This window comes from Lindgomyces ingoldianus (assembly GCF_010093535.1).
Source record: "Lindgomyces ingoldianus strain ATCC 200398 unplaced genomic scaffold BDR25scaffold_1, whole genome shotgun sequence".
Classification (NCBI taxonomy): Eukaryota; Fungi; Ascomycota; class Dothideomycetes; order Pleosporales; family Lindgomycetaceae; genus Lindgomyces; species Lindgomyces ingoldianus.
Window position 1 is genome coordinate 737,206 of NW_022985162.1, and position 15,256 is coordinate 752,461.

At 51.2% G+C, this 15,256-nt stretch overlaps 6 protein-coding genes across 6 annotated transcripts; 3 read left to right on the top strand and 3 right to left on the bottom strand.

Moving 5' to 3' along the window:
- Positions 1-64: 64 nt before the first annotated feature.
- Positions 65-1,889, bottom strand: BDR25DRAFT_330337 (uncharacterized protein). Its single transcript, XM_033692524.1, has 4 exons — positions 1,620-1,889; positions 1,422-1,569; positions 1,296-1,368; positions 65-1,020 (listed from the first exon to the last, which is right to left on the bottom strand). The coding sequence occupies exons 1-4, from the start codon at positions 1,810-1,812 to the stop codon at positions 109-111; spliced, it is 1,326 nt and encodes a 441-aa protein (XP_033554447.1). The 5' UTR covers positions 1,813-1,889; the 3' UTR covers positions 65-108.
- A 1,300-nt stretch (positions 1,890-3,189) lies between these two features.
- On the top strand, positions 3,190-5,084 carry BDR25DRAFT_206678 (uncharacterized protein; the record flags this gene model as incomplete). Its single annotated transcript, XM_033684501.1, has 2 exons — positions 3,190-3,496; positions 3,550-5,084. 2 exons carry the CDS (start codon positions 3,190-3,192, stop codon positions 5,082-5,084), a joined length of 1,842 nt encoding a protein of 613 aa, XP_033554448.1.
- A 1,050-nt stretch (positions 5,085-6,134) lies between these two features.
- Positions 6,135-6,891, bottom strand: BDR25DRAFT_2443 (uncharacterized protein). The gene is made up of 3 exons (XM_033685839.1): positions 6,811-6,891; positions 6,601-6,761; positions 6,135-6,479 (listed from the first exon to the last, which is right to left on the bottom strand). The coding sequence occupies exons 1-3, from the start codon at positions 6,845-6,847 to the stop codon at positions 6,273-6,275; spliced, it is 405 nt and encodes a 134-aa protein (XP_033554449.1). The 5' UTR covers positions 6,848-6,891; the 3' UTR covers positions 6,135-6,272.
- A 128-nt stretch (positions 6,892-7,019) lies between these two features.
- BDR25DRAFT_390152 (uncharacterized protein) lies at positions 7,020-8,263 on the top strand (the record flags this gene model as incomplete). Its single annotated transcript, XM_033698086.1, has 3 exons — positions 7,020-8,022; positions 8,071-8,104; positions 8,166-8,263. The coding sequence occupies exons 1-3, from the start codon at positions 7,453-7,455 to the stop codon at positions 8,261-8,263; spliced, it is 702 nt and encodes a 233-aa protein (XP_033554450.1). The 5' UTR covers positions 7,020-7,452.
- A 160-nt stretch (positions 8,264-8,423) lies between these two features.
- On the bottom strand, positions 8,424-9,453 carry BDR25DRAFT_308509 (uncharacterized protein; the record flags this gene model as incomplete). The annotated part of the gene is made up of 2 exons (XM_033691013.1): positions 8,424-8,752; positions 8,802-9,453. 2 exons carry the CDS (start codon positions 9,451-9,453, stop codon positions 8,424-8,426), a joined length of 981 nt encoding a protein of 326 aa, XP_033554451.1.
- A 2,205-nt stretch (positions 9,454-11,658) lies between these two features.
- BDR25DRAFT_2456 (DUF625-domain-containing protein) lies at positions 11,659-14,793 on the top strand. Its single transcript, XM_033685891.1, has 7 exons — positions 11,659-11,965; positions 12,069-12,168; positions 12,217-12,298; positions 12,353-12,399; positions 12,455-12,784; positions 12,834-13,820; positions 13,873-14,793. The coding sequence occupies exons 1-7, from the start codon at positions 11,852-11,854 to the stop codon at positions 14,784-14,786; spliced, it is 2,574 nt and encodes an 857-aa protein (XP_033554452.1). The 5' UTR covers positions 11,659-11,851; the 3' UTR covers positions 14,787-14,793.
- The last annotated feature ends 463 nt before the right edge of the window (positions 14,794-15,256 follow it).

Consider the following 15,256-nt stretch of genomic DNA (forward strand, 5'->3'; position numbering starts at 1 on the left):
TGCCTAAGCATAATTATATTACCAATTTACTTTCAAACACAGCTACCCGATGTTTGCAAACCCTCTTTTATCAAACCGAACTATGAAATGCGGACTGAATCCCTCACGTCAGATCCCAACCTCAATCTTACACCCAGCCTTCTTCAAACTCTCCACGTACTGCTCGCCCAACGTCGCCGGTGTCAAAATCCCACCCCCAATCTTCCCAGCTTCAGTGGCAGCAAGATCTCCTCTAAGCATCACCTCTGCAGCAACAGACAGCGTCAAAGCTGTCATAGCATATCCCCCGCGCTCCACCTCCAGCCTTCCAACCACCTTTTCTTTACCCTCCGAATCCGCAATCGCAACGGCCCGGTAGTGCATGAAATCGTTCTTCATGGATTCTTTCGTTGGCCCTTCGCCGGGAGCTGGGATGAGGAATTTTTTGGCGAGGGGGGTGATGAGGAGCCGGGAGGGTGGGAACGCGAGGAGTATGCCGGTTAGGTTGAACAGGATGCGCCATATTGCAGCAAAGGAGAGGGTTTTGGCGCGCATGTACTCTGTGAAGCGGAAATGGGGGCCGTAGGAAATCGAGGAGGCTGAGCTGGAGCCGGAGCTGGAGCCGGTGTTATCCTTTGCGACATTGGAGAGAGACTCAAATATTCCCCATGATCGATGCACTAAACATGTGTCTACGCTCGCCATTGCCCCGACTGTTTGTATCCCGCCTAATTCTGGGAGGTAGTGTAGACCAAGCAGGCGGTAGAAGAAATTGGCCGCCTTAGGCGGGCGTGATGGTTGATTCGGGGGCATTGGGGAAATTGACCAGGGTTTGAAATCTGCGGCTAGTTTCTTGAGTGGGTAGTGTGAGAAGATGTTGAGAGCTGTGGCAGCTGTCCCGCCGCTGAGACCTGATTTTAGGGCGTAAAGAGTGAGGACTACGGAGGACGTCGGGGAGTGTAGGGTGTACCGGATGTGGGTTGTTAGGAAGAAGGTTAGGATGTCAGCGGGCACAGAGTCGAGGCCACACTGGGGGATCATCTGGGGGGTGTTAGAGAGGGCATGGAGGAGATTGGGGGAGATGTGTTGGAAAGGAATTGCGAAGCATCAGAGTCCAATTTAAGACGGAAGCTTGTGTCCCTTCGATGCTCTCTTGAACTCGAGAAACAGGTTTGAGGGATCAAATCATCCCACTTTGCTTTAGTGGAAGCTGCGACTATGCAGCGAGTGGTCTCAAAGGCCATGGAGTGATGAACTGAGAGAAACCGAATGGGGCAATTTATAAGAGAGAAGCAAAGAGAGAAAATTGCACCTACAATGGCCCCGTTCCTCTTTGCCATCCCATCGTATTTGTCAACCATGTCGCGATACCAAGGAGTCTCTCCAGTGCTTCATCATAAAATCAATACAACAATTTGGAGCTCAAGGGAGCGACAACATACCAATCCAGGTAGTGGGTACCATTTTCGGCACAGGCTGCCAGAACAGGCTCACCGTACCACATATATGGCCCCACAGTCGTGACTATAAGACGTGTTTTCTTAGCTAGAACGTCCAGTTCATCTTTCTGAAGCTCGCAGATCTCAATATCTGTGCAGGGTGAGCATAAAGAGGGCAGATGTTATAGTAGCTTCTCTCACCTGGCTGCTTGCGATCTGGAGCCAATTTCGTTAGCTCCTGTGCGACATTCTGTAGTTTTTTTGCATTGCGACCAGCAATAGCCCATTTCAGATTGGTTGGCAGGTTGGTGGTGATGTATTCCGCTGTTAGCTTTCCGGTGTAGCCCGTTGCCCCCAGAAGGACGAGCTCGTATTGACAAGAGTCTTTTGCCATCGGAGGTCAATTCTACACACTCGATGCTTGTCAGAGAATTCACGGGGCGGAGGAAGAGATTTTGAACGAGTGGAAAGCTGAAAAGTGGCGAATGGAGAAAGCCATGTTTGATTTATCCTAGTTTTCCGCCTGTCACATTGTCCAACATTGGTCAAGTCATGCATACGACACAGAGCCGAGGCATCAAACAACCCTAACATTGATGACATCTTCGAGGAGACGCCCACCACATCTACAAAACTGAGATGGCTTAGGATGAGAAACATACGCTCGAGAGAAAATCTGGGTAAGCTGGACACAGTGTCGAGGCAAATGAGCACTAGTGTATTTTCGGTCTAGCCGGTGACTTCTTGGCCTCCGGCACATTTTGTAAGTCGCACTTAACAACTCAAAAACTCTTCAGCTTCCTCACCGCCACCCTAGAGTCCCAGTCAACACTCGACAGGATGGTCAATATCAATATCTGTACACACTAATCTCTTAAGCTAGGCTACTAACATCAAGCACTCCGGCCTCCGTTGCATGGAGCAGGGGAGGCTTGAAACCTCGATGACTGGTTAGCCCTTCACGAAGCCTATCCATCAACGTACCATCGCTAATCTTCTGAAGACTGGCAAGAAACAAGATTTGGCCTTGTTTCGAGTCTCTAGTCCGACTCCCAGGAGCTTGCGAGTTCTAATGCGATCGCAAAGCCTCTGTTCCTCCCACAGGCCCCCTCGGCGCTTAAGTGTCGCGGAAAATTAGAATAAGAATACAAGAACTATACATTCCAAGTCCTGGACCTCCCTCAGGCTCCAGGCGATAGAGCCGCATGAAGGCTAGGCCTGTAGAAGAACATAATACATGGCTTCGAATCGCACCGGCTCTGTCTACTCAATCGTCCAAACATCTCGATTTCTTTCGTGATACTCAATGATGATCAAGATATCTCACCTGGTGAACACGTGGCTAAGTCAGTCCCGGATCGGTCACCACGGAACAGTAATAGGAAAGATGTAAGCTGTCAAGCGGCTTGCTGGAATCAAGACGAGGAGAACGAGGATTCTGGCTGCTGTCCTAAATCAAACTGCGGTAGGCTCTGTCACACGTGCCAATACGAGCTCAATTTAGGTCATTATGTCCCTTCCCTACATGTATTTTTTTTTCGTCGTCTTCGATAAGCTTCCCAGGCTTCCGCAGCGCCATGCGCCGTCTCACTGCTGGCCCCGGCATCAAGGTCAGTGAATGGAGGTCCGTGCGCTTAGCCTCTTGGCATTGCCTCTCTTAAAGTCAAGCCCCTCTGCTCCACTCCACTACTCCGTCTCTTCCATCCCCAACTTCGACACATGGTCCGCGACACTCACCCATTCCCCGATTTCTCGTACACGCTCTACTTCAATGGCCGAGACTTGCATAGTCTGCCTCGGCGACCTCGCCCCCCAAGACGAAGGCCACCTTTTGGCCATCGAATCCGCGCTAGACAACGAGTCGCTTGAGCATGGGGCTCGTCATCCTAGCAAGGTCCAGAAGATTGTCTCCCCGGCCTCTGAGCCCACCCCGAGCGACGACGAATTAGTCGCCCACTTGCTCCCTTGCGGGCATAACTTGCACAACGAATGTCTCAAGCCATGGGTTGAAAGGGCAAATAGTTGTCCCATCTGTCGGGCCAGCTTCAACATGGTGGAGCTTAGCGCAAGGGTAGGAAGTAAGACTCTCTAGCATTATGACTCTAATAGCCACTGCTGACTTACATTGCAGGCACCATTCTATCCTCCTATGGCGTCCAGGATCGACAACAAGTTGCCGAAATCGACCCCTCCATGATCGTCGAGGAAGACTACTATAATCTCGTAGACGATGGGAGCTACGATGCATGCATGATATGCGATGAGTTCGGGGACTCGGCGCAGCTCATGTTCTGCCACAGCTGTGAACAGATCTGTCATGTCTTTTGTGCCGGCCTCGATGCAATGCCTTCCCGTGGTGCATGGTACTGCCAACATTGCATGGAGAATCCTGAACTGCTCGCCGCAGCCACGCGACGGCAGCCCCCACGTGGCCCTGCCGCCTTCATCAACGGGCGATCACGCATCCGTCGGCGACGCCCTCGTGCTCCAGATGAATGGGTCGGAGTCTGGCAGAGTGTGTGGGATCGACTCCATTTCGATATTGAATTCCCCTTCGAGGACGAAGAACAATCTGACAACCGATCTGAAGTACAGCGACGAGAAAATCAGGAATGGGAGCGTCGTTTTGAGCTTGCCCGCCGAATGGGTGCTGGGAACCGATTCCGTGCTACTAACAACGTATTGCATCATCGCGAAGCCCCCAAGACCCCGAAGGACCCCGAATCTCAAGAGGAGTTACGAGCATGGAACCAGTTCGAGAAGGCCAGGGAGCAGAGGGCTCAACTGGAAAACCGTTCGACTACAAGTAGCAGTCGGCGTCAAAAGCGGAAGTCTGTCGACTCATCGCCTGCCGAATCAGAGTCTCGGAATCGCGAACCCGAGCGAAAACTAAAGCGCCCGAGGACGCGAGCCAACTTAGAAACGGGCGAGTCTTCAGCGACTGCAGCTCGCCGCCCTGAACACAATAACAGGTCGCCTCCAAATGGCTTGAAGGATGCCGCTGACCCTGGAACCGCATCTGGGTTCCTTCAATCCCTCCTCAAGGAGGTCGAAGTTGACCGTCATGCCGAAGACAAAGAAATTGCCGCACCACAACCTAAACGCATCATCGTCGAGCGGGCTTGTTCTCCTCAAAACTCGTCTCCAGGATTATCGCCCGTGTATCCAACACCGCACGGCATGACGACCCCACCGCCACTCAACCTCACTGGGCTGAGTTCCCCCAATCACCAAGACTCTGATCAACACTCCCCAGCATACTCTCCCTTCTCCCCAGCAGACGATGACCCCCGAATCGGTCGCCGGAAACAAGCTTACCGCTCTGCAGGCCTTAACAGCCCACCTCGCTCAAAAGACTCATCACCAACACGTTCATCGCACCTCTCATACTCCACAAAAGCGGAAATCCAACGTATGGTCACCGTCGCCCTCAAACCGCTCTACACCAAGAAAGACATCTCCAAGGATGAATACACTGAGATCAACAGAGACATTTCAAGGCTATTATATGATCGTGTGGGCGATGCTGGCGCAGAAGCCCTCACAGATCACGATACCAGAGAGAAGTGGCAGAAGATGGCAGTTGATGAGGTCGATGCTGTAGTAAAGACTTTGAGATTAAATACGGTTGCTAGTGTGGAGGACTCGGCGTCTACTTCTTCATGATATAGCGGAAACATAGCACTTGCATTTACTGATCTGCGCTGATCTGGATCCCAGTTGGATTATCTTGGTGCTGCTGGAGTGGGGAGTGGGGATTTGATTTCGTGGCGTTTTCATGCAATGTACGGATTATCATATCACGTCTCGGATGATTGACGGCACGGCTAGATACCATGGGTGGGCTCTTTCGGCGATGGGGTTGGGCTACCTTCGGGATTTGTGTTTTGTTATAGTGTGAGCGGAATGCATGGCCCTATGAGCCACTTCGACTCTTGGAAGTCGAGTTTACTGCTTTTTTGATTATGGACCCTGACAACTTTTGTGTGCTTTACATGCAGTTAAGTGAGATGTTTGAATTTGCTTAGAGTGGTTGGCCTTTCCATTTTAGGAACGGAGAAGGGAGTCCTATAGCCCGGCAGGCCCAACCAGGCTTAAAAGCAGGCTTCGTCTTACTCTGATATTATACTTTTGCATAGCAAGTCATAACCATTGAGCAAATTTTCTGGATTGAGAGCTATTAGCTCTTCAGGGGTATATTGCGCCTGTCCTATCTATTCATCCTACGTGGTGATCCGCTACACTATACTATTCAGGCTAAGCAGGGAAAAGAACCGCTCAAAATATACAAATGCAATGTTCATGGAGATCACTCTGTCGCAAAAGGATCCACCAGGCTTATATTGATATCATCGTCGTAATCGTCTTCTTCATAGAAGCTGAGATTGGCGATGCTGAGTGAGACACCTGCGTTGAAGCCTGGAGAAAGGCCGGCGGAGAGGGTGCGACTGCTTATTGAAGATTGCGTTTCTGACGGCTCTTCGGTCTTGGGTTGCCAGACTTCGGGTTTCTCAACCTTGGGTTGCTGGACTCGGGGTAACTCGAACCGGATTTGCTCGATTTCGGGTTGTTTGACCATATCCTCAAGTCTCACGCGTAGCTCTCGCTTATTCTCGCTGGACTGCTGATGGATTGCGGTTTCTTCTCCGGAATCCGTGGCTACGGATGGAGATCTGAGGTTAATAGTATGTTAGCATTGTCCCACATACGTTCGCTAGTCTTGCGGATGGCCCAGCGTGGCAACCGGCTCGTGCCTCAGAGACAGGTTGCCTAATATCTGGTATGGTGTCTAGGATGCCAACGCCCCACCCATTGTCTTGTTCTTGCTCTCTCTCTCCCGGGTAGCGATACGTCTTACCCAAAACCAGCCTGCTTTCCCATGCCCTTCTCCACATCTTTCGGCTTCGCTGTTCCCTTAGCTAGCTCCTCCATCAAAGTTGCGATCCGGAAAGCCTTGGCCTCGTCGGTATGCGCTTCGTGGATCAGTGTGTCAAGGCCCCCGAAAAGCCACACTTCTTGGAGCTCGCGGATTAGGACGGAAAGGTCTTGACCTGCTCGGATCTGAAAGGCTGGTCAGTTCAACTGTACTTCTTGCAACGCTGGGGGTGAGTAAAAGGGACGTGGAAGCTGGTACCTCTGGGACATGATGGAGAGGCGGGGTGTAAAGCTGTCACAGACTTACAAAAGATGCAATCTCTTCGTTGATAGTCAGCTCCTTCTGAGCCGTGCTACTGTAGTCGTTCTCCTTCGGATCTTCCTTCGTCTTCGGATCGTCTTCTTTGACAGCACCGGCGACATTGGCGAAATGGCCTATCAGCGCGTTGCAGATCTTGTCTACGCGGGCTGTGGCTTGAGTTAGTAGTGTTTAGGAAGCTTGAAGCTCGAATCATACCGTGGAGGGCTGCAGCATTATGCTTGGTCGGGTCCATTGTTGGACTGGTTTGTTGTGCAAGAGCTGTCGTCGTGAGCTTTGTGGGTGCAAGGCGTCGAAGTCGACCTTCGGACGGTCTGGGGAAAGCGAGCCTTGGCGTCTGGCACGTGCATCCCCAGGCTATCTTCACATGGAAGCTCTTACCGTCGAAGTGAACCGTGGGTCTCGAAAACTGCTTCACCGATTGGCATGGAAAGCAGCAGAAAAGAAACATCCATCCCTAAAACGCATACTGGACTATCATAGCGCATCTACCTTTGGAAAGCTACGCTAGCCCTCAACGTCAAAGCCAGCCTGCCTTGTCCAGCTCGGACACCGCGGGGTTTGGGACACCTTCACACTAAGCCGTTCCAACACAGCGGAAGGAGTTGGAACACACTCCTCACCCTGCCATGCAGGGGTCTCGAATATAACACACGGGCCGTTATGGAGTCTTAAGTGTACATTCTTCTCCCAACCAAGGTTCGCAAGATCTGCCGCACGGTCACGGATGATCGACAGGAACGTGAGCACGGGCCTCTTTTAGATGAGATGGATCTGGGGTTCCTCGAAGGTTTAATCGGACGACTGACATGGAGGACTGGGAACAGTATCACTGACTAGATGACCACAAGAGAGGACCCGAATCAGCTACGTGGTGGGGCAGAGAGACAAATTTGGAGGGAAATGCATGGGTCACATCGAATCTCAAACATGGATCGTTTCTCTACTTCCCCTTCCGCAACCCCGCGAACTAACGCCCTTGAACAACGCCACACTGTCCCGCCTTCCCTTGTTGCTCATTCACCATCGCCGACACGTATTCTCCTTAAGCTGGGAACCCCTGCCCGGTTCCGCTGGCGCTATGCTCTAATGCAAGCCTTCAGACCAAAACTTGCGCTATCGATCTCCTCCCAGGGTAGTTCTTTCTGTACCTGGATGCGGGGAATGCAGAAGTTGACAAGTCGGACTAGATGGAGAGAGTCTGGATGGACGCATCACTTTCTCAAGGCCTTCCTTTTATGGATCTGGATGGAGCATGTGATGGTTTGTATGCATAGATTGCTGGACTGGGAGGCTGTCACGGAGAGCAATCGAGACGAAGATCCTAGGAACTACCTGCGTGATGGAGTGAAGTGTGGCGAGGGGTATGTGTCTTGTAGGCAGACCGGTCCTGACTGCGCAGACCTAGCCGTGGATACGGAATAGAATGGGGACCCCGACGATGCGATGATTGATCAGTCAAGATACTCACTCGTTTCATTTCCAGAAAGAAGTCAGCAAGACGCATAACAAACATGGTTTGCATGTTTATCGATCTTGTGGTCGATTCTCAGTCATCGTGGAGAACGAGGATTTCCCAGTGAGTTGGTTGTCTATTTGTAATTGCATGTTTCCTTCTCGACAATCCCAAACGCCGGTTGTCGCACTTTAAGGCCGCAATAGAGGGCTAGTTGTCAGGAAACAAGAAGCCGACTTTCTAAATTAGAATGTGAGCTGAGATGAGAGCCACTTTGTTTTTTCGATGATAATTGGAGAGTTGCCAAATTATAACATAGTTGACGTGCCTGCAAGGAACATGGTCGTTATTCAATTCAATGTGACATGACAGATATTTTCCTCCTGTGGAAGAGAGACCGTGAAAACGACCCTTTCCGTGAAGCAATCGAGTTACTATGGCTGATAGACTCAACTATTGTAGGACTCTCTGTCTCCCTCGTAAAATCTTCGTACCGCCAGGCCGGTATGGTGCTCGATGCGATGCTATGCTCGTCGTCAGAGCTATACGGCATCGAGATTTCCACGATTGGTTGTTGCTTGTATCCAGGGGGTTTGGGCTTAGATAACATTCGAGCCCGTTGACTACTAGAGCTGCGTTTAGGAGAAGTTTCCGTAGGCGGTGCGCTTTCGATCGATGACGTCTCTATGATACGAATAAGTACCAATATTTGAATCAACGCTTAGAAACGCACTTGGAGAGACTGCAGAGCAAGTCGAGTTTTGCGAGCTTTGTGGGAAGGTATTCTCGGGCTCTACTTGGAGCATGAATTTCGATAGCATAGCACGGACACCAGGTAACTCACTTTTTTCTGTGGCGACGTGAGAAAAATGGCTTTTTCTCCTTGTCATGAACGAGCTGCTCCTGACATGGCGATGATAAGAGGGCCAATTTCTCCGAGGAGGCTGAACAGGAACGTCTCGTGGGTTTGAGAAAGCATGGTACTCCTCTCGCGACTCGGGTTGGTAAGTATCGCGGGGCGCTTTTGGTTGGTAGCTCTGGGGCTGAGGCTTATACATCACTGACTCTATCGAAATATCGTCTTCAGTCGCCTTATGGATACATGAACGATTCCTAGCTAGAATTCCGACATCGCTAGGAGAGTGGCAGTGGTTGAGTGATACCGTCACCTCGCTCCTCCTCTTTCTTGCAGCGGCAATTCGAGCCCTTTTTTCTCCGGGAGTCCACATTGCTAGGCCCGCAGCTTGGGTATCTTGAGCGGCATGTGTTGGGATATGTTTGCATAAGGCGGGTGGAGGTTGATATTCTGCTGTTTGTTCATGTGTAGAATTATGGTGATTCTTGGCTGCTTCCTTCGCCTTCCTGACCTTGGAGAAGAGAGACATAGAGGACAGTGTATTGGTATGGATAAAATGAAGGTGGTAAACTGCTACCGCAGAGGGGGGCTGAAGAGAGAAGCTGACTATATCTCTAACGAGTAAATTGCTCTAAGGCAACGTGTTGTTAGCGTACGAAAACAATCTGCGAATAGATTGAGCTGATGTCAATGGCGCTCCTGCTAGTGAAACTAGACAGGTGGAGAAAATTCCGGCGGCGAGAAGACTTGCTTTCGAGCCTTCGCTTGATGGATAGGCGCTCTTAGCTCCCGGATAGGATAGATCAATCTCAATAAGGCGCGGAAGAGCTCTGCAAGATCTGCCAAATCAGGACGAAGGAGAAACTCAATGAAAAGAAACGAGGATTAAGTCCATATGAATGAGGATGATGCAGAAAAGAGAAAGGGAACGACTATGTGTGATCCTAAATTATTCTATTCTGTGTGGCTCGGCTCTCCAAATACTCTCCCGAAGCAATTGGGTGCGTCACGATTTAAACGACCAGGATACCCTGTGCTATGGATTGGTGAAAACTCAGTAACGCAAGCCTCGGAGGAAAGATGGGAATTCTAGGCATGCGTTGAATGGTTCCGTACCAACAGCCACTTCCAGGTCCAAGGAAAGGCTGAGTGGCGGCCCGTGTTTGAGTTGATGCAGGTGCGTGTGAGGTGGGGTTACTGCAGAGTGGGGTTGTCGAAGGAAGATCACTGAAGTTTCTCTTATTTGAACGAGCATCCATGCCCACTCCTGCCTTCAGGTAAGAAAATCTATTATTGAGCACTGAGATGATTGGAATGCCTCTGCATAGACCGCAGGTAAAAGGAGCAGACCAATATTCCACCGTCCTCGACTCCGAGCTGGAGCGCTGGATGGCACTGTCTGGCACTGTCCCGCCATTCGACACATCCAAGTCACAGGGACCAGGGACCAGAGACTGACATGCTCCAGCTTTGGCTGATCACCTCAAAGCCTATCACCTCGAAGCCTGTTGCCCTGTGGCCTGAAAGACGTGCAGCTCAATAGTTTCCTTTTCCTTTTTTTATTATTTTTTTTTGGAAGTGAGTCAATATCTGCATGTCCTGAAGTAGCACCTATCAGCTGGCTGAGCTAAAGTCAGTTTCCGGCTTGGAGACAGTCTCGCCACACACCACGTTAGTTAAGTCAACCACAGAAATGTTCAAGAATGCGGCGTATTTCAAGGGGTTAGACGTCTCCATAAGTTAGGTGCCTGAATAGAGAGAACTAGCCGACATCGGCGTCTGAAGCAGAAGATAGGGCTCTATGGGACAGTGGTAAAGGACGATGGCACTCAAATGATGATGCTACCGTCCACTACAGGGCACAAGCTGCCAAATGATTGACCGGAGAACTGTCGATTACTTGCCTAGTCTTTAGGTCTGGCGCACAATGGCGAAGGGAGATATGGGGAATGTATTGATTTATGATTCATGGGGTGAGGAAGAGTGCGTTGCGGCTGACTGTGCAACCTCAGAGCCAGGGTTAGAAAGGGGCACAGATGGGGAGGGGGGGGGGTGTGGACCCGGATTGCGCCGACGGTCCTGTGGCATGAGAGTCTCAGAGTACCGTTGTTGCAGCATAGTGACAGGTGTTGCGTTGTTGACACACGCGAACCGCTGCAGGTTCACGCATCTCGAAGGTGTTTGACATGTCGAGTCCGAGGTGTTGAGGGCTGATGCTCGTGGGAGAACAGGTGTCGCCCAAAAGAAGGGCCGACGCCGACACCGACGCCCATTGCGTCAATCGGGATGGCACGCCTCGCCCTGCTGCCACTGCCTGCCACTCCTGCTACTGCCTGTCAACACCAAGCCGAGTGCTCGCATGCCTGGCGCTCTCCTGCATTTTGCATCGTCATCCCGTGGCATCCCCGACCCGCCATCTCCCTCGTCCCAAGTCTGAGCTATCCGCAGAGCGGGCGCTGTGCTCACATCCCATGTCGCTCTACCGCGGCCCAGACGCCTTATCGATTATCTCATCGAACTAGTTTTAGCGCCAGAGGCTGACTTCGCCATCGCGGCTCCTCCTCCGACTCTGCACGTACGCACGCCCGTCCGCAAACCGACGACGCGACAAACCCGTCGAACCCATTCCCGGCGATCTCGACCGCCTCGTCACCGCGAGAACCTCATTCTTCCCTGCACCCCGAGCCTTGTCGCACTGCATCCCGCACTTGTCGGCCTCTACGCTCGTGCATCTTCGCACACGTCGTCGCCCAGCCTCCTCATCCCCATCTTCTCACGCGCGACCTTCACCGCACTCGCCCATTTCCACATCCCCCATTTCCTGTCGCATTCCCCTAGCTTAGTCCTACGCAGACCCCAGCGACTGCTGTCCGCTCTCCGGAGGGTGTCGTCGCCCCGGCCGGAGTGGCGAGAGACCCACCTCTATTATGGCACTGGTACCTGCGCCGAGCAACGATCGCAAGCGCGTCAAGGTCTATGAATTGAAGAACAATGACTGGTTTGATAGGGGCACGGGCTTCTGCAAAGGCGTTGTTGTGAGTGTATGTCACCCTCTCTCCAGGTTCCATAGCCTGGCAAATTCTGTCTTGTCGCCATGTCATCACCTCGATCCGAGGGCGCCCATGCTGACCTGTACGCTTGCAGCAAGACGAAGCCAAAATCCTCGTCGCGTCCGAAGATGACCCGACTCGGCAACTGTTGGAGACCAAGATATCGAAAGATGATGGCTATCAGAAACAGCAAGGTATGGACAAGAACCCTTCGTGGCAGATAGGATGCTAAATCACTACAGATACGCTCATCGTATGGACAGAGCAGAATGGCACCGACATGGCCCTCAGTTTTCAGGAGCCAGAGGGATGTGCCGGCATCTGGCAAGCTGCCTAACCTTCCTGCATCAACTGATCATCAGCGCTGACGGGAACCAGGGATTTTGTAAATGAAGTGCAATCGCGTCTGCAAGCTCTCGCGCAAGGTATGTGCATGCACTCGTTCCTACAAGACTGGAGCAAGTGGCTGATGCGTGACAGACGATGGCCTGTCCGACGATATCGGAGAAAGTGTTAACCCCATTATGTTACCACTCCCGGAACTCGGAAATCTCCACGAGATAGAAAACCACATGCGCGCGGCCAATACCACCCCAGGCGGCCGCGAAGCACTCGCAAAATTCATTCTGTCTCAAGACTACATTCCGAAGCTGATACCTCTGGTAGAAATGGCTGAAGATCTTGAGAGCGCGTCTGATCTCCATCGGCTGTGCAGCATAATGAAGATGTTGATACTGCTGAACGACACCGCCATCATCGAGTATGTAGTGACGGACGACGTGGTCATAGGGGTGGTCGGGGCCTTGGAGTGTAGGTACCTTCAACCAGAGCTCTCGAAAGTCGGCTAATGCATGTGCAGATGACCCGGACTTTCCTCTTCACAAGGCTAACCACAGACAATACCTCTCCGACGAGTCGCGATTCAAGGAAGTTGTGAAGATAGAGGAGCAGGCCATCAGGAAGAAGATCCACTATACATACCGGCTACAGTATTTAAAGGATGTGGTTCTCGCGCGCATCCTCGACGACCCCACATTCTCCGTCCTCAATTCTCTCATATTTTTCCACCAAGTCGATATTGTTCAGCATCTCCAAGCGAATGGTGCATTTCTGAAGGAGTTATTTGGCATTTTTGGCGCTGAGGAGCGAGACCTCCAACGAAAAAAGGATGCAGTCCTATTTATCCAGCAATGCTGTGCGATTGCGAAGAGTCTCCAGGTTAGCGCTCGGGCGCAGCTTTATCAGAATTTTATCAACAATGGGCTTCTGGACGTTATACAGTACGCGCTCAGGCATCACGATGCTTCAGTGCGGGTCGCTGGAACGGATATTTTAGTAGCTCTCATCGACCATGACGCGCTAATGGTCCGGAGTAAGATATTCCAGGCCATCCAGGAGAAGACGAAGCCCTTGACCGATACGCTCATTGAACTTCTCTTGATCGAAGTTGACCTCGGCGTGAAAGCTCAGATGGCCGATGCCATCAAGATACTGCTGGATCCAAACGCAAACTCCGCGTCAATTGAGGCTCTCGGTCGAACCAACAGTGATTTCTTGGCTAAGGTTAGAGGAACGCTACCCGCGATGCCTCAAACTGATAACTTTATCCAGAGCTTTTATGACGAATCTGCCAGGAAGTTGTTTCAACCTCTCAAAGATCTCGAAGGCAGGAAGACCATGGACAATCTCTCCATCCAGGAAGTATCCCTTTACTCCCATCTCGTCGAGGTCCTTTGCTTCTTCATTCGGCAACATTCATTCCGCAGTAAATATTTCATCCTTTCCGAAGGTCTCGGAGCTCGCGTTGCCCAGCTCATGGATTGTCCAGAGAAGCATTTGAAGCTAAGTAAGTTGAATATCTGCAGAATTTCAATCAGACACAAGCTTACATCTACCAGCATCGCTCAAATATTTCCGCACATGTATCGGCCTACATGATGATTTCCATAATCGGCAAATCATCCAGCATCACCTCTTCGAACCGATTCTTAAAATACTGTTCGACACAATGCCTAGGGATAACCTCCTCAACTCTGCTTGCTTGGAGCTCTTCGAGTTCATCAAGCGCGAGAATATCAAGATTATTGTCACACATCTCGTTGAAACGTATCGAGAAAAACTAGCTGCCATCACTTACGTAGATACATTCCAGAGCCTCATTCTCCGGTACGACCAAATGCATGAACCACCAACTACCCAGGAGCTTGAGAATTCCTTCACTAGCGTGGATAGCGATACTCCGGCTCGGAATGTAGGTATCATGAACGGCGGAAGATGGGGTCAAGCGTTGAAGGATGCGGATGCGGAGGAAGAAGCCTACCTCAACGGGTCAGATGATGATGACGATGATGGTCTGCCAAGTGCGGTGAAGCCCGTGCTGAACGGGGCGTCTCCGGTTAGACCATTGGTGAGCTATCCCGATGATGAGGGTGACGATGACGACATGGACATTCTTGCTACAAGCGCTCCATTAGTATCACCGCACAACATATCGAGCGCTACTCAGACCCAGGAAACACCCGTCACGAGTCCGTCTCCCAAGCCAACGGGTGCCACACCGCCGGAACGTATTTCTGAAAAACGCAGAAGAGAGGAGGATGAAGAGGATGAGCTGCTTGCCAACATATCCAACTCCAGTACGAAAAGGCGTGCATCTCTCAGCAGCAATTCGAGCACGGCCAGTACAGGAAGTATGCAGAGGCTCCGCCGGAAACCAGGCATCAACTCTGGGAAAGACAACGGAGGTGGACCAAAGAAGATATCGCTGTCCATTCCGCTTAAGAGTGGTGGTGAGGGAGGCGAAGGCGATTGATAGATGATATAAGTCAGATTCTGCTACCCTTTATCACGAGTGATACCCTTGGCCTGCCTGGGCAACGAGATGTATGAATTGGATCTTGGACAGCGATGTGGGCATGGGCGGAGCTAATGGCGTTTATTTGCTCATCTCGGTGATGGATGGCCAATATGGAGGAATGAATGAGTACTGGGGTTGCGGTGGATATCATGTCGTTTCTGCGCTACTTTGGCCTGCCTCTTTGGGTCATGTATTATATTATCCCTTTGGGAAGGACGGGGGCTTTCAAGGTTCATTCGGTTCACCAAGGCTGCATTGCACGGAGGATGGATAGGGGAAGAGAATGGTTCTATGTGTAGATGGCTTTGGATAGTCTGCACAAGAGTCTAGGCTTCGATGATGTCGTACTTTGGGTTTCAACATGTGTCTTGATTGTGACCGTGACCGTGATATACTGGTGAAATACGGATCTGTAAGCCACCTGC

Bases quoted from the DNA above. Each gene is read 5' to 3' on its own strand.
- BDR25DRAFT_330337 (XM_033692524.1), bottom strand. From the start codon at position 1,812: ATGGCAAAAGACTCTTGTCAATACGAGCTCGTCCTTCTGGGGGCAACG. The intron at 1,570-1,619 runs GTGAGAGAAGCT...CACCCTGCACAG, and splicing joins TCCAGATCGCAAGCAGCCAG to ATATTGAGATCTGCGAGCTT. The intron at 1,021-1,295 runs GTAGGTGCAATT...AACACCCCCCAG, and splicing joins CAAAGAGGAACGGGGCCATT to ATGATCCCCCAGTGTGGCCT.
- BDR25DRAFT_2443 (XM_033685839.1), bottom strand. From the start codon at position 6,847: ATGGACCCGACCAAGCATAATGCTGCAGCCCTCCACG. The intron at 6,762-6,810 runs GTATGATTCGAG...CTCAAGCCACAG, and splicing joins TAATGCTGCAGCCCTCCACG to CCCGCGTAGACAAGATCTGC. The intron at 6,480-6,600 runs GTAAGTCTGTGA...CCAGCCTTTCAG, and splicing joins ACGAAGAGATTGCATCTTTT to ATCCGAGCAGGTCAAGACCT.
- BDR25DRAFT_2456 (XM_033685891.1), top strand. From the start codon at position 11,852: ATGGCACTGGTACCTGCGCCGAGCAACGATCGCAAGCGCGTCAAGGTC. The intron at 12,785-12,833 runs GTAGGTACCTTC...ATGCATGTGCAG, and splicing joins GGTGGTCGGGGCCTTGGAGT to ATGACCCGGACTTTCCTCTT. The intron at 13,821-13,872 runs GTAAGTTGAATA...TACATCTACCAG, and splicing joins AGAGAAGCATTTGAAGCTAA to CATCGCTCAAATATTTCCGC.